Genomic DNA, 22473 nt, shown 5'->3' with positions numbered 1-22473 from the left:
TTTGTTTTTCCTGTGCTTGAGCTTTCTAATGTGTAGCAACCCCTGGGTACTGTTAAACTCTGTTCATTTATGTTTGAGGTGAGCGGAGATGCTTGGGTGCAAAGTGTTATCTAGCATATAGAATTTTTCAGTACTGCACCGTGTCTTGTGTCTCATATCTCATATTCTGCCTTGGTTGTGAGTAGGCCTAGAAGTTAGTGACCAGCCACCATTCTACTGACAGTATGTCTTTCCTTTCTTTTTCACCAGGGACAGCAAGACCTCCTTACTGGCAGAAACCAGTATATTTGTTAGACGAGGAAGATGAAAGGAACAATGGTTATGTAAACGATGACTTCATTATCTGGATGCGAGTGTCGGCCTTTGCTACATTCAGAAATCTTTACCGTCGTGTCAGACGGATAAGGCAGTTTGCAGGTGGTCTCCCAGCAGGGAACTATACTTTTCATATTTCCTATAGTATCCTTTCATATTATCCAAGACACTCCTTAACTATTAGATAGTTACAACCAGATGGAAGTGGATGGGATTTGTATAGTAAAACAGCAAAGAAACCGAGCAAAACACCCCAAACTGAATCACCTTGAAAAGACCTGGTTTTGAGGGTGATAAGACACTACAAGTGTTTTTTCTTGAGCCTGTGCAAACAGAGTTAAGACCTGTCACTCAAATGGCTGCACATGACATTGAATTTAACTTCTGAGGGGACTACTTTTGGCTGCAGACAGCACGTGGGAGCTTTACACAAAGGGTAAAACTGAAGAGTGGGAAGCTGAAGAGATGGTTGAAGATGTTGTTTTAGCTGAAATACTTAGTGGTGGCCTAATCAGATATGTAGACACCCTTACTAGGGTGCAAGAAGTGCCAGAGGTATCCCTGCCATTGAGAGCTGTCATTGAGAGCTGTGTGGGATGCCTGTGTCAGCAGAGCCCTCTGGCAGATTTGAACCATGTGCTGACAGGAACTTTTGTGCTGGTGAAAATGCATTCTCATGCTGAACAGTGTGAACTTTGCTGACTGTGGTGGGTTGACCTTGGCTGGACACCAGGTGCCCACCAAGCCGCTCTATCACTGCCCTCCTCAGCAGGACAGGGAGGGGAGAATAAAAGATGGAAAAAACCCTCATGAGTCAAGATAAAGGCAGTTTAATAAAGCAAAAGGCTGCACATGGAAGCAAAGGAAAAAAGCCAAAAGATTTACTTTACTTCCCATCAGCAGGCCATGTCCAGCCACTACTGAAGCAGGGCTTCAGTACACATAGCAGTTGCTCCAGAAGACAAATGTCATAAATAATGAATGCCCCCACTGCCGCCTCCTTCCTCTCAGCTTTTTATTGCTGAGCAGACGTGATATGGTATGGCATATCCCTGTGGTCAGTTGGGGTCGGCTGTCCTGGCTGTGTCCCCTCCCAAGACCTTGCCCACCCCCAGCCTGCTGGTGAGGGGGCTGTTGGAGAGACACAGCCGTGGTGCTGTGCCAGCGCTGCTCAGCAGCACCCAAAACACCGGTGTGTTACCAACACCTTGCTGGTGCCTGTACGCAGCACAGCGCTGTGGGGAACATTAACTCCGCCTCAGCCAGACCCAATACAGTGACTAAAGCAGTTGTTTTGTCAGCAGGAGTTATGTCAAGACGACTATAAATTTCTCTTCTCTCTCAGCAGATAGAGCTATGATTTTAAATGCTGTAGCACTGTTCTATTCTGAAAGCTTCCACATGGAGAGATGAAAGGTAAAATCATATAATATTCTGGGTAGACAACATGTAAAGTAGAAGTGAGCACTTCCCCTCAGTGAGAATATGTGGAGCATCATCATAAGATGCCCAAAAGGCTAATTTTCAACTGAATTTTCATAGCAAATTAACAAAGTAGCAGTTAAGAATCTGAAATTTAAAATGTACAAGAAAGGATATCCAGGGTCACACAGAGACTGTATCTAAAATAACTGGAGTTGTTACCACCAGCTGCTACTGGGATTTTGGACCCAGAATAGCAGAGACATCACAGATTAGTTAAAGGAATTTTTGCAGCAAATGCATCTCTCCAGACTCTTTATGCCTTGGAAAGGTTTTTGAGCATTTACCGCTACTTTTCCTCCTCCTGGAAATAATGTAAACTTACTTGTTAGTGAAACTTTAACATCCTTCTATCAGATTTTCCTGTTACCAAATTCAAGGGGAGGAAGCACGTGATTCTTTCAACTGTGGTATGGAGCGGAGGAAGTAACCCATTCCTGGGAATTGCCTATGTGGTTTCTGGCACAGCAGCAACCCTGACAGGTTTTGTCATAACTGCCATCCACTTAAAGCTCAGAAAAAAGAAAACATACTTTCAGAAGTAATAAGTTTCCCTGGCTTTCTGAACAAAGGCAAAGGTGTGCTGTGAACAAAGAACATACAGCGCAGACCTTTCATTCTTTCTCCTCAGCTTTGGATCTGTTTCAGTAATAGGTTTGGTGAACATAAGCAAATTGACGGACAGTGCTATTCCATCATCCAAACCCAAACTTACCTGAGGCTGCATTCTTATTAATGTCTGTGTGCTCCTAAATTTGTTTCCTAGGAAACTTGTAATGAGATGAGCTTCAAACAACAGATAGCATATTGGGTTAGAATTGCAATGGCAAAAGAACGGTCCTAATGGCTGTCCAGAAGTAAGGGTCCATATTCATTTCTTACTCAGCCCTTAATTCAGACAATATTTGTCTTGATTTAAATGGAGCTTTGAAAGGGTAAAAAGTAAGGTCTTGAGCCAGCAAAAAGCGTGAGCAGGTAGAACTTGGTGCGAAAATCTATTTGTGGGCCACATATGTGGGCTGAATGGCTTGGCTTGGGATTTATATACCTTTTTTAGCTGTCCTGAGAAAGCAGCCAATTTACCACAGCATATTCATTGCAATTTGATACTTGATTTGTGATTGAATAAAGGGCATTTTTTAGGAGTTTGGAGTACTTAGGTACTAAGGTACCAAGACTAACCTGCAAAGCTAGAGGTCATCAAAACACTGATTGACATTTTTTAAATGATGATGTAATAGAAAGCTTACATTAGAAACTCCTTTAATGCTAAATGTTTTAGCAGAAACATCTGCCTAATATAACTATTAGGCCACAATTGCACTCCTATGTACCCCGTTCAACACAAAAGTTCACAGACTGTTATGTTACATGAAATGTCTCTTCCCCTTTCAAGCCCCCATTTCTGTGGTATGGTGACTTATTGTCAATAGAAAACAAAGCATCAGAAAATGTCAACTTAATTTTCAGAATGTAAACACTGTAGCTCATGAATAGGCATATCCGTTTTCATGTTTCATGTTCAAAATTTTACACATTTAGGAGTTATTTCCAGTCTCTCATAAAATGCGGGAACAGCACTGAAGAATTTAGGTCAAGTATACCATGATCCATCCAAATTTTTTAAAATATTTTTTCTGTTGCAAAAGTGCACACTGAATAAAACACTTCAATTCCTTTGATAAGTATTCTGTGTGCCTTACCTCTCCCTCCCCTAAAAAAACTTCCACACTAAAACAAGAAAGAAATCACAGACTAGAGCAAGAGAAGAGAATGTGGCACAGGGAGGCTGCATGCCACTGTCAAGGGCACCCACCTCAGCTTTTAGAAGTGTCTGGGGTACTTAGAAGCTTGTGACCTTTGACAGATGATGGCCTCTGGTGAATCTGTCTGCAGCCACAGAAAGTACTCTTTCATCTCTGCTTCACAGTTGTGCCATGAGCAGCAGAAGGGGTGCTGCTCAAGTTCACAACCCAGCCTGTTACTACAGGCTTGCTCCATCGATGGTTTTTGCTGACCTGCTGGGCTAAGGCGGGCGTCCCTGTCTGCTTTTCCTGGTCGGGGCCAGTCACCTCTATCAGAAAGCTGTAGAAAACAGGGTTGCTGTAGTTCAGACCGTCGCATCTAAATCTGCCAGGAGCTGTGGGAGAGCCCTACCCCTCACTGGACTCGATCATGAAGCATTACATTGAGCAATGCTAAGCTCATTAGTCTAAATCACTTTTAACAATGAGACGTGCTCCTAATCCTTTTAAGTCCTTTTGAAAATGTAATCCCATGCAGCCCTCTGGAAAGCCTTGGTGGGAGTTGATGCCAAAGCTGAACTTAGGATTTCTGACTCCACACAGACCACAGGAACCTCTTTCTTTTCTCCTTTTTTCCTTTTTAAATCCTCTAAGAAACTGACTTTCAGGAAATGGTATGTCATTTGGGTAGTTAAGTCACAGTGCAATTGTCACTGATTTTATTTCTTCATGAAGTATCTGGTAAAAATGTTAGTAAAAGGAGACTGAATATCAGACAGTCAGTGTCTAGCAGAAAAAAAACTTAGAAAACACAGTCTAGCAAGTAGTGCTTACAGTTTGCCCATTATCTCCCAGAGGTTTGTGCAAGAACCTCTTCTCTTGAAATGTGCATTGTTTTCAAACCCCTCCACAGGAAAAACCTGTCTTCAAACAAATCTTCCTCTTTCTGTTATTCTGGAAGTTGTCTAAGTCTTCATTTATAAACCCAAAACCTCTTTTTCATCTTACCACAGCTTTAAACAGTCTTACATCTTTATTGTACCCTGTGAACAATGTCCTCGGAAGCTGCTGCTTGAGCCCGGCAGTTACTGTTAACTCTGAGCAGCTCCGCAGTGTCTGTCTTGTCATTCGGGATTCTGCTGCCCAGACCAGAGCAATGGGAATGGCAGTTTTGATGAACTACTCCCAGCAGATGGAATCTGCCTTGCTCAAAAGAGTGGAAAATAAGTTTTAGCAACCTCCTTACACTGCCTTTTGTGCCAGTGCTACAGCTACGCTGTTGGTCTGCCCCTTGTGCCAGAGCTTGCATGAATGTGCCTTTTTCTGAAAATGTTGTAGATGTGTTCCCCGGTGCCCACATTGGGGAATTCTACCTGCATGAAATGCTTATTGGAATTGTTTTATGCTGCGGCTGCCTTTTTGCCTCGTGTGCAGGGCTGAAGCAGAAGTGAGAGCCCTGGCTGAAGGACTGGTCTAACAAAACAGAAAGATAGTCAAAGTCATCATTAACTGTTCCTCGGTGTGGCATGTCTCAGGAGATTGTTCCCTTTTGTCAGCTGCTGATACCAGCAGGAAGCATGATTCCAGACAAAAATCCAGTATGATTATGAATTAAGTTATTCTGGCTATTAGGAGATCATTAAATCAAATTGATCAAGGAAAGCATACTGAGATTTGGAGAGCAGAGGTATGAAGGAACCAGAGATGTTGCACTTTTACTGAGGTACAAATTGCTTTTAAAATACCTGGAGTGTCATGACCAATACTGTACCTTTGGCACAGTGCTGCTTTTGCCTTGCACATTCGATTTTTTGAATTTAGATTATGTGTCTTGAGTTTAAACAAAAACAACCAAATCAAAACCAAAACACACACACCTTGGTAAAACTTTTCAAAATTGAATTTCGATTATCTTCTCTATCAAGCATACTTCCACCAATAGTAAATAGGCCTTTTCCTATGAGAGATTAACGTATGTAGACTTGTCAATTCAGTACAAAGATGTATGGGTTTAAGATTGCTAAATGAAATTAAGAGCTGTACATGGAAAATGTAAGTCAACAGCACCACTGTGAGTGGTACATCACTAAGCCATAGAAGACTTCTTGCCATTATTAGTAATATTTTGGCATATCAAAATGTTTAAATTGTTTGAATCCCTTTCCTACAAGTGCCAACACTTCAGAAAATGGCATAATACTAAAAATTTTTTTTTTTCTTTCAGAGGAAAGTGCTGGTTCCTTTGTTAGTCCTACTTAAAGCCTTATCTTGCATCTTTGCTCTATATTCAGTCCCGTTGAGCTGATGGAACTTGGCCTATTTCTTTCACTCTCAAAAAAAGAAAGATGCATGTCAGAAATGGGGTTTAAGTTTGCTGGACCGAAATTAATGCTATCATAGATGCTTAAAGTACTAGAAAGTGTGGATTTTTTCTTTTCCTCATCTTTTTTCTAGAAAGATAAATAAAGGAGCACATTATTTACTGCAATTTTTTTCTTTTGGGTTGTGAATATTTAATAAATGGAAAACTAGACAAAGGATTCCTATTAGTAGATGTAATCTAAATTTATATGGACTACAATGGTGAGCTAAATCAGATATACATTTCTGAGTTTTGTTTGGTTTTAATATATGTTTTCATTTGTAATTTTGAGGATGACGGTTACACATGGGAGCACTTTATCTTCTGGAGTTGTGTAGTTCAGTTTTAACAGTGACAAAAATATCTGGAGGTGAAAAGATCCCATTATTATGAAAAACTTATATGCAATTTAAATCTCATTTCTAAATTACAGAGGGGTATGAGAGAGCGCTTTATTTTAATGTCAAAAACTGCTGTACTACTTTTGGTTGCCAGGTCCCTTTAGGATTGGATTTCATTAATGGGATATATATCTATGTCTGTATATAGAGACATAAAAGTGAAGCAGGAGTTACAGGATATTTCAGTAGCACTCCAGTTACAGAATTTTTCCAAGTCTTTTTCAGGCTTTACAGTTTCATACATATATGTCCAGTATCTGTCTGCCTTGGTTGGTTTTTCTGTGTTCTAAACATAGACATTTGCTTAAGTCATCTCATCTAAAAATAAAGACATGAGTCCTTCATGTGAAACAGATTAGCATGATCACAGACCTATAGAATCTGGAAAAATTAGTTACGTGCTGCATCTATTTCATATAAAGAGCTGTGTTGCATGGAGATTATTAATAGTGTTTGGATGGGGTGCCATGTATTTTAATGACACATTACAGTGTAAAAGCTTTCTGTCCTTCCTCTGAGAAATCAAACTAATACCAGAGTCAAGTCAAAGATAGCAGTTCAGGGAAGGGAGGGCTTGGAAAGTTTTGGTAATGTAGAGAGAGATTGCATATCAATTTGGGTTGAAGTTTAGATCTAAAATAGGAGAAAGCAGTTGCTTATCACGTAAGAATGTGCTGTCTTCCTCAGCTGGGAGCGATATGGTATGAGACAGCAATATGGTATGAGGAAAAAGCTGTAATCGCACCAGGAAGCAGAATGGTGGAAGGGGCAAAGTACTTTTTCTGCTCTTGGATGTAGAGGCAAAGAAATTTGGCTAAGCTACTTAAGATGATAGCGTATCCTGACATGTGATCTGGAAGACTCATATGATTTGGGGGAGCAGCCAAGTTAAGTAAAAAGTTCTCAATGGAAAGTACTGAACTACATTGCATAGTTTTTCAGCTCAGGTGTTTTGACTCAGTTCTCTCTAATTCCATTATTGCCTACAATTCCATGAACAATTTTGTTATGATCTGGGAACACCTTGGGCAGCTGCCTTTGCTTTGGTGGCCTCTTCTTTGCAAGAGAGGGATTGTTGAGCAGTTTTTGTTTGCTCTGTGTCCTACTTTCTCCCCGGGCAATGGAAAGCCGGGCACAGGAACAGTGGGGCTGTTTGGCTTTTGCTTATTTCTGGGTGCATGAAAAAAGTTTTCTCCCTTTCGCCTTATAGCCAGCTTGGAGAGGAAAAGGACAATAAGGCTGATTCTGGTCCAGTGCAAGTAGAGGCAATATTTAAATGATATCAAATGGTAATTGCCATAGCTAAAAAAAGCGAAATAGCTCATACGCTGGAAAGCTTATACTTTCTGCCAGCTCTAATCAAAATATCTGTGTATCTACTGAGTATGTACTATGTAATTTGTTGACAAACATACAGTGTGAAACAAGATGAAAAAAAGCTCAATTGCAGCCATTATCTCCTTGCATTAAATTGCCTAAAATGATTCCTTTCAAACTGAACCAATTAAAAAAAAACTTGTGAAAAAAATGAGGGTTTCTGCTGTGTCAGACCTAGCTACCCAAAGTTATTTGCCTTTTCCCCCATGATGATCCCTGTGTATAATGAGAAACTGTTCCATTAACAGCTCTGTTAACCCTGTTAACCCAGTTATAACACTGGGGGATTCAGGGTTTAAGATTAGGTTAAAAGTTCTTGAGGTTTCTCAAATAACTTATATGAATCCCTGGGCTTTCTAAGGACTGTGTTATTGGTGACGATGAACCTGAAAACACTGGAAAAAGAAATGTGTCCAAAAAAACCCACAGAATGCTTAAAAGAAAAAAAGGAAGGAGGTAGTATCCCATAGCCCCAGTTGTCATAACAAGTTAACATCTGAGGGACGTGTACTGAGCCACTGTCATTGCCTCTGAGGTAAAATATGGCAGTTACTGGACAGCGCAGAGCCTTCACAACATCTCAGGACAATAATAACATCCACAGTTAATAACACTCCTCCCCACAGTGGGTGTGCTGAGAAATCTGTCCTGGCAGCAGAGGACAACGGGACTGCGTCCCCCAACACTGGGCAGAAGCAGCGATTTAACACTGGACACCAAGGAAACACACCAGCGGTGCTTCATCCTGGTGGGTGGCAGGGTGTGTTTCCAAGTCGTTTAATTAGATTACAGTCCCCGCGTGGGCTGGCTTTCAGTGGCCTGCATTGTGCCATCCAAATGTGTTGCCTGCAGAGTTAAAAGTACGGAAAAGTAGAAGTAGTAAGGGAGCAGGAAGAGCACCACGGTAGCGTTGTGTGAATTAGCAGTGTAGTTTGTTTTGGAGGGTGTCAAGATGAGATACGGTCATAAGAAAAGTAGCCAATGGACAAATCAAGTGGTGGCATCAGTGCTTTTGCTGGTCTTAGTGCAGATCTTGGGAATTTTATTTACAAACAGAATTTAGACTTTTGAAGTACTATCAGTTTTGTAAAAGAGAGGCCTTGCTTCGGTTTTTACCCTGGTTCTGTGTGTGTTGCTTTGACTGCAGCAGTGTTACTTTATATTAAAGTCGCTAAAAATAAAACTAATAAAAGAATAATTAGTGAGTCTTCAGCTACACCTTACAAAGAATTAGGTGGCCTATAAAGCAGATAGGTTTCTGCATCTAAGGTCTTTCATAGTATTATCTTCTGATGAGTAATAATCCATGACCATCAGAATCTGGGACTGACAAACATCAGTGGTGTTCATGTGTAATTTTGGTCTCAGCCATTCCTGTTTTGACTGAGCAAAACAAAGCACAGATTTTTATTTGTCAAATTTGATAAAAAAAATCCACTGCTTATAGTCAAATTTCTATGTTTTAAGCTCGCTGTTGCTGGGTCTCATGTGAGATCCAGCAATGATCACAGAAAGTCTTTGAACAAGCTTTCTTCATGTACTGTCATTTCTGGCTTTGCAGTCAATCATTAAAAAAAGGCACTGATCCCAAAGAAAGTTGGTGAGCTAAAAAGTAAAGCTATGGATAAGATTTTATCTCTGCAAATTTTTGTTTCTGACAAAAAGAATTAAATACAAGAATTGCTTAACAGATGTATAAACTGTAATTGTGCCAATGGGTTTTAGACTGTAGCTTGAGGAATTTATCATTCAGATTTCTGAGTTCATAACTTCACCTCAGGCAACCAGTGGAAAGCCAAGTCTTAACTGAAAAGGTCAAGAGTTGCTTTCCAAAGGGAGGCAAGAAAATCAGAAGACAGAGCACAAGCCAGTTGGGCATTTTCATAATTTTTAGCTTTTTCAGGGTTTAGATTGAAATGGAATGCCTCACACAGCATAAGTAAATAGGCTAAGTTTTTTAATTTGGGATTTGCCCTGAAACTTACCTGTTTTGTCAAGATTTGTCATACCTGCCTAACAGGTGATAGCCATGTCATAGAAAGAAATGAAGTATGAATGTGTCAGGTGTAATTTTAAGTGTTCTCAGCTGTTGAAAGGTTATTTCCTGTAATGACTTCAGTTCAATAATGCTGAGTTCTGGGGAAAGAATGTTCCCTTCCTACAGGATGGGTATAAATTTTAGTTTCAGGAGCATACCAAAGTTAATTGAGTTGCCCCTGTTTTGGATCCAGGGCTTTACTTCTGTAGGAGGTGGACCAGTAGCTTTTAAGCAAGGCAGCTTATATGGAGGTGGCCTGAGCCATGTATTTGTAAAATTGTCTGTACTCTCTCTTGTTGACTTCTGATTTCATAAAACTCATAACAACTGTAATATCATTGACATGTTGGCAGGTTTTCCTCAGCCAAATGTTACTCAAAACTTGTTTTGGGGGGATAAATGCAGACAGAGTGTGATTTCCTTAGAAGTTGATGGAAAAGCCAAGTCTTTTGTATTTGAGTCTTTAGCATATTTTTTCTTTAGACTTCACTGTGCCAAGAGTAAAAAACTTGCTCTTCTACTAGGAAAAAGTGGTTTGTTGATGCTGGCCTTGTCCAAAACTTACACCTTCTTAATGGGACTGACGCACATAACAATGCAGCAAAAAAATGGGATGATCTTAGCCACTGCTTGCAAGGTAAGTTTTGTCAGATGAAAGACTTGAGAAATTCAGAAGCTGTCGTCAAGCGGCCTTTGTTCCCCTGAGGTACTGCTGACCATGACAGTGTGCCGGGAACAGGGTGTCCTCTAGTAGCCACCTTTCAGAGACGAGTTACAGATTTACCTGCTTCGAGTTTTGTCTGGCTCAGCCCGTGCATGTTTCTGGCGGTAAGATCCTTTGCCATCCTCCTGCTTCCCGCGGGTTTGGCCAGCGTATCTTTATTTTGGTTAATTTGCGATTTCTTGCCCGTCCCGCTGCGAGGGCCGGGTGAGCTGTCTAGCGCGGCGCCGACTCCAGGGGTCGGGTTTTCGCGCTGATCAGCGGGGGCCTGAGCCAATCGGTGAGCAGCGGGCGGGAACAGAGTTGCTCGTTGCAGCCAATGGAGCCCCGAGGAGCTGGGAGTGGTGGGACTCGCTGCTCGCAACGACGGTTGAGGTGTAACGTACCTCGAGCAGGTGCGGGCTGGCGGTTGAGCGCGCGACCGCTGCAGCTCGCGATCCCTGCGCGTGGCCGTAACGGCCGGCGGGTGGCTGCGCGGGCGTCCCCAACCTGCCGAAGCCCTCTGCCCTCTTCGGCCTGGTCTGAGGCGAGAGCATGCTGCCGCCGACCCGCCGTCACCAGGTCAGGGGGTGGGCTGTGGTTGCGGCAGGGCTGAGGCAGGCTGGGTGCTTGCAGCTCCTGGGCTTTCCCGGAGACGTATTTTTGTGAAAGCACTGCCTCATGATGCTGGATCCAGAAAGCACTCTTTGGAGCTGGTGCTTTCTCCATGTTACCTTTGCCAGCACGACTGGAGGTTGTGAGCGAATGTTGGTCTGGTCTCACCTGAACCCACCTGGAGTGCTTGTTATGTGCCAAACACTATGTGCTTGTGTACCAGGGCTCACAAGTTTCCCACGTGGGAATCTGATACTTGTAGCTTTAGAAGAGATCCCAGTGTTGGATCAAGCCTGCTTTTCACCACTGTGGGTGTATGAACAGAGAACAGTTCCTTCCTTTGACGACTTTGTGCATTTTTTAGTATGGTCAGACAGTAGCATTTTTGGACCCTCTGTGTATGAACAGCCACTGTGAAAGCAAGCCCAGGGATTCCCAAATCACAAGTAGCACTGGGCAACATTAGTAACAGAAGAACAACCTCAACTGGGTCCATTTAGCTTAGTACCAGCTTCCAATGCCAGCCATGAGTTAGGAAAGAGTAAAACAAGTCAAAGACTAAAACCAAGGCAAATACAAGATGATACAATGTGACAACTACATCCCAACCAATGCACCTGTCTAATCTGGTATTGTCTAGGTTGAGATTTACATCATGAAATCAACATATCTGCATCCATTTCAGCTGTTCCAGATGTCTTTATGAAAGAGGCACATTTGGGCACAATTTATTCTTTACTAGAACAGAATCAGGGAAATTGTTTTGTTTTGTAAACCTAAAAAAAAGTATGATTCCCTCCAACTCAGTCTACACATACCATGTGTGATCCTCACTCATCAATAAAGCGCCTGAGAGGAAAATGCTGGATTTATCTTGGCATTTGCAACATGTTTGCACTTTACTTATCTAGTACAAAAAATAGAAAGTCTGTGGCTCACTTATTTTTAAGGCTTTTTGAATACAGTTTTAATCTGAAAATAGTTATGTTAATAAAAAGCTGTACGTTACTGTCTGCTAATAATACTTAATATAAGTGTAAAATGCTTTTTTTGTATAAATAATTGTGTTCTTAGCTGAATAATACCTCACCTACTTGATATGAAAGCCAAAATTTTATTTTTCTTGTTTGGAGCTGAAATAACCCACATTCAAAATTCAGGTAATTTTAAATTTGACACAGTAGGGTTTTTTGTAAGTATTTACCATTGCATATTAGGACTATACAATCAAGGTCTTACTTTAGTAGTCAACCTCAAAGTAGCTGGTAATACAATCCACTTGTTTTGTTTCCATGGAGTTGTCAATACTATGAAAAAATAAACTTCAGTTCATGGCAAAACTGGCTTGCAAATGTACTGTAGAAAACCTGATTAAAACAGTGGTATTTTTATGTAATTGGTTTGTATGGAAAAAATGTGATTTCACATGCTATTTTCCCCCACATTCTGTGAGAATAAGGTCTTCTTTTATTTTGCAAAACTTTGTAACACTATCTTGAAATAGAACTACCTATAACTATATAAACAAGTATTGTAAAAACATTCTTTGTCTTTGTGTTTATAGATAAATGATCAGTTGAAGGAAATCAACTTGTTGGGTTTTTTTAATGTTAAATTTCTATTTGGTTCTATATGAAGCTTCATGCTTAGAAGACATGCAGACCATCTCAGGTTATACTCAAGCAAAGTTGAAGGCACGCAAAAAGAAATGCCAGGTAAGCATTTTTTTAACTACATAAATGAAAATCTTCTGAAAATACTTGGTTTTGAACTGCAGAATTTGAAAATAGTGAATTCATCACATATATGTGAATTTATCACATATATGAAAGGAAAAAAAAAACCTCATTGATATACTATAAAATTGTATATACAGCTTCTCAGAACTCTTTATGTGTCAGTCTGCTGGCTCTGAGAAGTCCTGCATCCAAGATCCTGCAGAAGTCTGACATTTCATTATTAATTAATTTTTCCTTTTAAAAAAAATCCCTAAATTAAAGTGTAGTAGTGTTGTTCCCAGAGGAAAACAGCTTCCTCATACCCCTCTCTGTTTGTACCAACAAAGCAATTCATCACTAGAGAGAGTTTTTAAACTGTCATTTGTGAAGGAAGATTTAACAGGTATATAGTTGGACCTGGTCATTCAAACTGTTAGGCACCTATCCTGCAGACTGATAAATCAGAGAAGTCATTGGTGGTAGATGCCGACAGAAAAGTGCCTTAAATGCACAGATACATGTTAAGGAAAAGGATTAGCTACACCAACAAAAGATTCACCTTACTAATATATGTTAGAGTCTCTTGGTGTCCAAATTCTGTTGGTATTACAGAAAACAAAAAGGTGATAGCATCCTCTACAGCTGAAAGTGAGGAGGGATTTTTTTTAAACTTATTAGAGGGCTGGTATCATGACTTATGGAAAAAATATTCTTGGAATTATTTAATGCTACCTCAGTCATACGCATGCCTTATAAAAAGCCAAATTTGGAAATGTGCACAAGTAGTAATACAGTTGTGTTTCGAGTGGTCTTTGAGGTCGACTTAGTGGGAACTGATTTTTGCAGGCAGCTTTATTAGTACTGGATATCATGTAGCTGTTTGTTTCATTATTGTATGAGTTCAAACTCTGATACAGATGTAAAAAATGTTAAAACTTTTGGAATAATGAATAATGGTTTCGGTCTCTTGATACTGACAAATTTAGTATCTGCCACTGTTTGGAGTGGGAATACTGCCAGCGCAGGTCTCGTTTTATGAGAGAAGTTTGGTTTAATAATCAGCTTTTTTTTGTTTGCTTTATGTAGGAGACCAGTTCTTTGTGTATATGGTTTCATCTTCCTCTATGCATTGAAAAAAATGTTATAAAATATGCATAGAGGTGTAAATTATTTTTATTGTCCTGTGAAAACATAATTGAAACGACATTGGTTATAATCTGCTGTTAGGAACTGGAATTTTGTTAAGATGTTGGGGTTTTTTCCTTTACATCAAAGCACTGGATTTAGATCCCATCTAATTTTGGGAAATTAAAATAACTGTCAAAATAACACTGTGTTGTGGTTTCCTGTGATTACCAAAAGCTGGGCTGGAAGACAACTCTGAAAATTCTGGACGTCCATGTTCCTGGAGAAGTGGTTTAAGTGTTTGGTGTTAACTCATGGTTTATTACAGCTATGTAATAGATGCTTATAAATCCCTTCAGGAATGTAAAATAATAAGCTAGGCTGCTGGTCATCTAGACTGGTAATGGAAGGATTTATGTTAGGTAGGTATAAAAGGAGGGGGGTGATATGAAAAACAAGACACTCTAAAGAGCAAAAAACCAACCAGGACTTAGCAAGCACAGCTACAAAAAAACTTCCCTTTTGGAAGTTACAGCAGAGCTTCCTTGGGGCCTTCCCACCATGCATTTCCTGGGCAGATGCTGAGACCTAGTTATTCCAGTGGTGTGCTGGACCTTGCCCCACCAAAACCAATATGGAAGCTGTCCTGCATTAACCTAGTTGCAAAATTTGGACCAAACATTACGTTAGGGATCGAACTGCTGGGAAAGAGAATGTGCTCACCAGAAGTGTCACTGATTCAAAGCCTTAGAAACTTTATGGGTGCAAGACAAGGCGAGGGAGGAGCTTGCTTTTTGTGTGTGTTATACCTGAACAGTTTGTCAGTATTTTGAAAGCTGCTCTTCACTAGAAATTAATGTATTATTATTAGTGTTTGAATCTCTGAAATAATTTTGTGTCTTGAATAGTTTAAGATAGATTTACCTAGTGGGATCGAACACTGTATATTTTAAGTATGTGGTGCATGCTTATTTATATGGTGTTTATTGTGCCAGATATGACTTAAGACAGGATGCCGAGTAATTCTTTGAGGACAGTAACGCAAGGTCTTTTTGCCCACTTGTCTGAAGGAAGATGACTTTCCAGGATTATAGCTAAAATGCTTTTACATGGGCTGAGAACAACAAACCCTGTTCTGGCTACATTTGTACATTAATGAGTTTTTGGACCAGTGCAATGCTTTTTTTTGTTGCATGAAACTGCAGCTTGGAAATATCTTATAAAACATTTATTTGAGCTTTACTGAAAAATGCAAGTTTTTGTACCCAATGAATGAGACTTCTTGGGCAGAAGGAGGTGTTGGAATAAGTTACCTTTTCATATAGATGGCTTAGGGATTTCCTTTGTGATTTAATTTTTTTCTCCATTTTATTTTTTGTTCCAAAATTGTCGTCATAAAACCTGAAGAAAAAAGCAGAGGCTTGTTTGCAGTATTTTGTCTCAGTGTCTGGAGAATATTCTAAGTTTTGTTCTGAAAATGCAATCCTGAATGAATCCTGAATATATTCTATCATAGCTGTTTTATATACCCAAATGACTTTACATTTGTGTGAGTGTGTGTTGTGGTTTAGCCCCAGCCGGCAGCTAAGCACCATGTGGCCGCTTGCTCACTCCTCCCCTCACCCCCCCCGAAGTGAGATTGGAAGAAAAAGTTAACTTGTGGGTTGCGAGAAGGTCAGTTTACTAGGACAGTGAAAGAAGAGAAAAACAGCAGCAATCCTTATAAAAGAATATCCAAAGCAGGTGATAGACAATGCAATTTGCTCATCCCCACTGTCCAATGCCCAGCCCATTTCTGAGCAGCAATTCTACCTCCCCAGCCATCTCTGCCTCTTATATACTGAGCATGACATCATATGGTATGGAATATCCCTTTGGCTAGTTTGGGTCACCTCTCCTGGCTGTGTCCCCTCCCAGCTTCTTGCAAAAATTAACTCTATCCCAGCCAAAAACCACAACGTTACCCACCCCTTATTCTATACCATCTACATCATGCCCAGATACTACACTTTCCAGTTAATCACCATGTCTTTGAGATATATACACACACACACAGAGTTGTTATTCCCTTAGTCTATGGGCCACCCCTCAAAAACATCCACACTTCATTTAATTCATGACTTTGGGCTCCACCTGCTGTAACAGTCTCTCAGGGCAGGGGAGATGGTGTGTGCTGTTAGATTGTTGTATGCTGCATGTGGAGCTTGTGGCTGGTGTATCTGGTGTGGCCTGTGCTCACAGTCTGTGGGCTGAAGATGTTGATTTTGAGGAAGTTGCTGGGCACCAGTTGCTGAAGCCAGTTCTAGTTCCATCATCGCTGCACTTTGCTCAGTTTCATCACAGTTCATCCTTCATTAATTTGGGTGATTCTTACTGCAGTACGATTGATATGATATACAGCAATTGTAGTAGTGATGACATAAAATGATAGGGTTATTTAGCAATTAACATCATGCAATTTAATTTATCGCCTATTCTCACCCAAAATCAAATCCCCTTGAGGTACACATTGGACTTCTCCATCTTTCTGCATCACCCACCAGGTACACCCAGGTCCTCAAGCAAAAGCAATCCCACAGATGGGTTTGCCTTTGCCTGAAGCAGAGATAACCCAGACTGTCTTCCCCAACATATTCTTCATGTGCACTATGAGGACTTGATCCACTTCTACATTGCGTGGAAGTTTTGATTGGGCAGGGTCAGCTCGACTGGTAGATGCCCTGGTGTTAAACTAGCCAGGTGGCCTTTGCTAAATGTGTATCCCAATGTTTGAGGGTCCCACCACCCATTGCTCTCAGTGTAGTCTTTAACAGTCCGTTGTACCATTGGATTTTCCCAGAGGCTGGTGCATGACAGGGGATGTGATACACCACTCCATGCCATGCTCTTTGGCCCAGGTGTCTATGAGGTTGTTTCGGAAATGAGTCCCATTGTCTGACTCAGTTCTTTCTGGGGTGCCATGCTGCCACAGGACTTGCTTTTCAAAGCCCAGGATAGTGTTCCGGGTGGTGGCATGGGACATGTTTCCAGCCATCTGGTGGTTGCTTAAACCATTGTAAGCACAGGGTGCTTGCCTTGGTGGGTTTGTGGGAGTGTGATGTAATCAACCTGCCAGGCGTCCCCCATATTGATATTTCAGCCATCGTCATACCACAGAGGCTTTAACCGCTTGGGTTGCTTGATTGCAGTGCCCATTTCACATTCCTGGATAACCTGTGCGATAGCATCCATGGTCAAGTCCACCCCTCGATCACGAGTCCATTTGTATGTTGCATCCCTTCCTTGATGGCCTCATGTGTCATGGGCCCAGCGAGCTATAAATAAATCACCCTTATGTTGCCAGTCCAGATCCACCTGAGCCACTTCAATCTGAGCAACCTGATGGTTGCTTTGAATGTTCCTCAGTGTCCCGACTCTTGGGGATGTGAGCACCTACGTGACGTCCTTTTACAACCAGCTTCTCTAGCCGGGCAGCAGTATCTTGCCACACTGGGGCAGCCCGGATGGGTTTGCCTCTGCGCTGCCAGTTGCTCTGCTGCCATTGCTGTAACCACCACCCACAGGACATTGGCCACCGTCCATCTCTGTCAGTACAGAGACGGAGCATCGGCCGCTTTTCTCGTTCAGCAATGTCTAAAGCCAGCTGGATGGCTTTCACCTCTGCAAACTGGCTCGATTCACCTTCTCCTTCAGCAGCTTCTGCGACTTGTCATGCAGGACTCCATAGGGCAGCCTTCCACCTCTGGTGCTTTCCCATGATGCGACAGGACCCGTCAGTGAACAGGACACATTGCTTCTCATTGTCTGGCAGTTTATCATGCAGCGGGGCCCCTTCAGCACGTGTCACCTCCTCCTCTGGCGATACTCCGAAATCTTTGCCTTCTGGCCAGTCCGTGATCACTTCCAAGATTCCTGGATGACCGGGGTCTCCTATTGGAGCCCGCTGCGTGATCAGTGCGACACGCTTACTCCACGTAGCATCCATTGTGTGGTGTGTAGAGGGGACCCTCCCTTTGAACCTCCAGCCCAGCACCGGCAGGTGGGGTGCCAGGAGGAGCTGTGCTTCAGCACCAATCACTTCCAAAGCAGCTTGAACCCCTTCACGTGCTGCCAGTTGGAGCGTAGCGGCCTTGGATCCTCAGTATTCTCAACCTCAAGTCTTCCCTGGTACTTTCTGCCAGGGACTCCAGCTAGGGCCATTCTCCCCGGCTACAGTGTAGAGCACGGTCTTTACATCTGCTCCTGCCTGGACTGGCCCAAGGGCTACTGCACGGACTATTTCCTGTTTAATTTGTTCAAAGGCTTGTCGTTGCTCAGGGCCCCGTTTGAAATCGTTCTGCTTCCAGGTCACCCGATAGAGAGGGCTTACAATCAGACTGTACTTTGAGACACGCATCCTCCAGAATCCCACAACACCCAAGAAAGCTTGTGTTTCCTTTTTGCGAGTCGGTGGAGACAGGGCTGCTATTTTGTTGATCACATCCACTGGGATCTGTCGACACCAATCTTGCCATTCTTTTCCTAAAAACTGAATCTCCTGTGCAGGTCCCTTGACCTTACTTAGATTTATGGCAAAACCAGCTTTCAGAAGGATTTGGACTATTTTCTTCCCTTTCTCAGAAACAACTTCTGCTGTCTTGCCCCATATAACGATGTCATCAATGTATCGCACATGCTCCAGAGCTTCACCCTGTTCCAGTACAGATCAGTCCATGGCAAATGGTGGGGCTGTTTCTGCCCCTGGGGCAGTCGATTCCAGGCGTACTGGGTGCCCCTCCAAGTGAAAGCAAACTGTGGCCTGCGCGCTGCCACCGAAGGGATTGAGAAAAATGCATTCACGATATCAATTGTGGCATAGCGCTTGGCTGCCTTTGACTCCAGCTCGTATTGAAGTTCTAGCATGTCCGGCATGGCAGCGCTCAGCGGTGGCATGACTTCATTCAGGCCACAACAGTCTACCGTCAGTCTCCACTCCCCATTCCGCACTGGCCACAGGGGAGTGTTAAAGGGTGAGCGGGTTCTGCTAATCACTCCCTGGCTCTCCAGCTGACGAATCAGCTTATGGATGGGAGTTGGGGAGTCTCGGTTGGTGTGATATTGCCGCCGGTGCACCCTCGGGGTAGCGATTGGCACCTGTTGTTCTTGGACCCTCAGTAACCCCACACCAGAAGGGTCCTCTGAGAGACTGGGCAAGGTAGACAGCTGTTCAGTTTCCTCTGTCTCCAAGGCAGCTATGCCAAGAGCCCACCGGTACCTTTTGGGTCCCTGAAATAGCCTCTCTGGAGGCAGTCTGTGCCTGGGATGCAGGGAGCCTCTGGGCCAGTCACAATGCAGGGCTTTTGCCACTCATTCCCAGTTAGACTCACTTTGGCCTCCAGTACAGTCAGCTGTTGGGATGCCCCTGTCACTCCAGAGATACAGGTGGGTTCTGCCCCTTCATGGCTGGATGGCATTAGGGTACACTGTGCAGTGGTGTCCACTAGAGCCTTACACTCCTGTGGATCTGACGTGCCAGGCCATTGAATGCACACAGTCCAGTAGAACTGGTTGTCTCTAATCGTGGTCATTGTATTCATTACTCACTTCTTGCAAAAATGATTTAGCAGTCCCTTCAAGAGGATTATAAGTATGGGTTGTGTGCATTGGACCTCATCTGGACCTGTGGGTAACTGCACGTTGTCCGGGTCATAATAAACCATCTCCCGCATGGCTAATTCCCTCAAGTACTGGATACCTCTCTCTGTGGTGGTCCGCTTGCTTGGATGATGTACATCATCTTTGCTGAAGGGATACCTTTCCCTCACGCCTGACAAGAGTTGCCTCCAGAGGCTGAGGGCTTGTGTCTTTTTCCCAATCACCCTTGTCAATGCCCCCTTCCCTGGACAGAGATCCCAGCTGCTTGGCTTCCCTGCCCTCTAATTCCAGGCTACTGGCCCCATTATCCCAGCATCGGAGCAGCCAGATGACAATGTGCTCGCCTGGACGGCAGCTGAAATCGTTTCTCATGTCTTGCAGCTCACTCAGGGACAGGGACTGGGTGATTACCTCTGGTTCTGCCTCCTCCTCCTGTTCTTGTGATGGTCCTGGTTCATCGTCATCCCCTACTAAAGGAACTGATTTTTTTGTGTATTTCTTCTTATGTACAGGGGTGACTGATGCCGGCACGGGTTGGGTTTTTGGTTCAGCTGCAGCACGTGTCACTGCGATTTGAGTAGCGGCAGTGCCTGTTGCTGGAGCTCGAGTTGCCACAGTGGTTGTCAGTCTGTTCTCCCTCTCTTCCTCCTGAGGGTGCTGCCTGATATCGAGCAGTGTTTGGTAGATACTGGCCAGGGCCCAGCACAGTGCAGTATGTTGTGCCTCTTTGGAATAGCCACAGTATTTTCCTTTTGCATGCTCTATCACTTCATCAGGGTCCCGTAGTTGTTCGGGAGTGAAGTTCCAAACCATTGGAGGTGAGAAGATCTCTAGGTACCTGCCCATATTCTCCCACATGCCGTGCCACCCATGACTATCCAGCCTCAGGCAGATCTCTGTGTGGTGTTCTTAAAACAGTTTTTTTGTAATACTGAACAAGGCCTGAAACACATTCAGGAGACACAGCAATAGGAGCATAGTGGCTTGAACATCCCAAGGGTATTCAAAAGTCTCAAAAGCTGTTTTAACCAGCCTGAAGGAAAAAAGGGGAGGTGAAAGAGTGGGAGAAAGTTTCTCCCCCCCCATCTTCCCTATAGATTGGGTGCGATTATTAACAAATTCTGAGAGATGTCACCCAAGGTATATGCATGACAGGAATGCCACATACACATACCAGCTTAACCTCATGACCAGTGATGTTATCATATCATAAGCTGATACTACACAGTATGGCATAATGAGAATCATGACCCATGACCCCAGAGGTGATAGACAGTGGCACAGGGAATACCTGCAGCAAGTATGGGTTTCCATAACGTGTACATGTGAACAAACCACCATTGTGACCAGCGACTATTTAACTAATATAATAAATGCGTATAACAACTTTGTTTTAACACGTTCTGGTCAGATCTGTTTTTCTCTCAACCCTTGGAGCCCCACATTGGGTGCCAAAAAGGACTGCTATGGTTTAGCCCCAGCTGGCAGCTGGGAACCATGTGGCCACTCGCTCAAACCTCCCTGCTGTGGGATGGGCAGGAGAATTGGAAGAAAAAGGTAAAACTCGTGGGTTGGGATAAGGACAGTTTACTGGGACAGCAAAGGAAGAGGAAAATAACAACAAAAAACCTAATAAAATAATATGATACACAATGCAATTTGCTCACCACACCCAGGTCATCCCAGAACAGCGATCCCTCCTCCCAGGCTAGTTCCCCCCTTAAATACTGAGCATGATGTCATGATATGGATACCTCTTTGGTTAGTTTATGTCAGTTTTTCCGGCTCGGTCCCTTCCCAGCTTCTTGTGACTCTATCCCAGCTGAAAACCAGGACAGTGTTTTGTAATGCTGTAATTTCTGATATAGAATATTACTTTAGCACAGCAGGAGCTAAAAACAAATCTTGAATCTCAGCAAGATTCCTGTGAATCAGAAATTTTCACTGCCATGTCATGAGATTGAACAATAAATACAGTTCAAGACAGGTACTATGTTCATGTCTGTTTGCACTCCTGTTAAGGTACATATCTGTGTATCTGCTAGACTGCAGTGAATGTTCCCATGCAAATTCTGCAGCTTTGTGATGGGATCCTCTTGGGGCTTTGAGACAGATTTCCCTGGATCTCTGCTTACAGGGAGCTCCTTAAAGAATAGAAGGGCTTTTCAATTCAAAAAACTGGAACAACATAAGAGGAGGAGAATCAAAGTGACCACGGCAAAAGACATAAGACAACATAAATCCTGTGTGTTCCTGTGGTGTAGGTGTCAGCTTTGTGTCAGCATGGTTCAAGCTTCAGTATGGTTTTTAGGCTCGGTTTCAGTGCCGCCTGGGTTTTGCACTCTCTAGCCTTTAGGATGCCTCTCTGCCACTCTTGTGCTGTGGTGGTACCTGTCTGCTCCTCTCCATGGAGTCTGTCATCTTTACAACATCCTTTCTTAGCTAGAATGGTAGAATTTGAAGTACAGACAATCATAGATAATTGTAAAAGACTTTTGTTCTTATTTTTTCTGGTCAGTTTCTTTATAGTGCATTTTGTGTGATAGTCCACACTGGTTTTAATGTCTTGTACGGAGGAGTTTTCTAGTGGTTTGTCCAATTTTCATCTTTCAATTGAGTTTACTATGGTAGAGCAGAGATGACTGTTAAAAGTAACGTTCTGTCTTTCTCTGCCTTTGAAGTATGAAGGAGTATAAAATATCACTGGCCTTTTTGATTTATTTGCATCAAGGTCTTAATTACTTTTTTTATAGCCTCTTAGAGGTAAGTGTGAAACTTGTCTGCCTTTTGATCTTAAACTAAAAAACCTACTATTTTAAAGGTCCTCATCATTTAAAATTCCCTCTGCTCTATTTTCTTTGCAGCCATTCCTCATTTGTTCCTAATAATTGCTATGAAAAACTCTTTTTCTTGCCTCCTTAGTTCATGAAATGTAAAAGAGCTTTTCATGACTTTGGCAGC

The 22473-nt window shown here is 42.6% G+C and overlaps 1 protein-coding gene and 1 long non-coding RNA gene across 3 annotated transcripts in view; one reads left to right on the top strand and one right to left on the bottom strand.

The window, feature by feature from the left end:
• The window catches only part of LOC104630080 (cell cycle control protein 50C), a 33873-nt gene that overhangs the window by 5430 nt on the left and 5970 nt on the right, over nt 1–22473 (top strand). The window contains exons 6-8 of one of the 2 annotated variants that reach the window (XR_012837764.1): nt 250–459; nt 2155–11002; nt 12674–12750. Coding sequence is in view for 1 of the 2 variants with exons in the window: in XM_010304950.2 (XP_010303252.2) it covers nt 250–459; nt 2155–2342 (398 nt within the window). In the remaining variant the exon portion in view is untranslated. Of the gene's footprint in view, nt 1–249; nt 460–2154; nt 12649–12673; nt 12751–22473 lie in introns of those variants that run through there. The other variant, XM_010304950.2, reaches the window with a different exon arrangement.
• Nucleotides 17990–19174, bottom strand: LOC142600099 (uncharacterized). The gene is made up of 2 exons (XR_012833552.1): nt 19044–19174; nt 17990–18510 (listed from the first exon to the last, which is right to left on the bottom strand). It is a non-coding gene; the product is annotated as an uncharacterized LOC142600099 (long non-coding RNA).

The sequence above is a fragment of the Balearica regulorum genome, chromosome 1, assembly GCF_011004875.1.
Source record: "Balearica regulorum gibbericeps isolate bBalReg1 chromosome 1, bBalReg1.pri, whole genome shotgun sequence".
In the NCBI taxonomy this organism is placed as follows: Eukaryota; Metazoa; Chordata; class Aves; order Gruiformes; family Gruidae; genus Balearica; species Balearica regulorum.
This window is presented reverse-complemented; position numbering and strand designations above follow the sequence as displayed.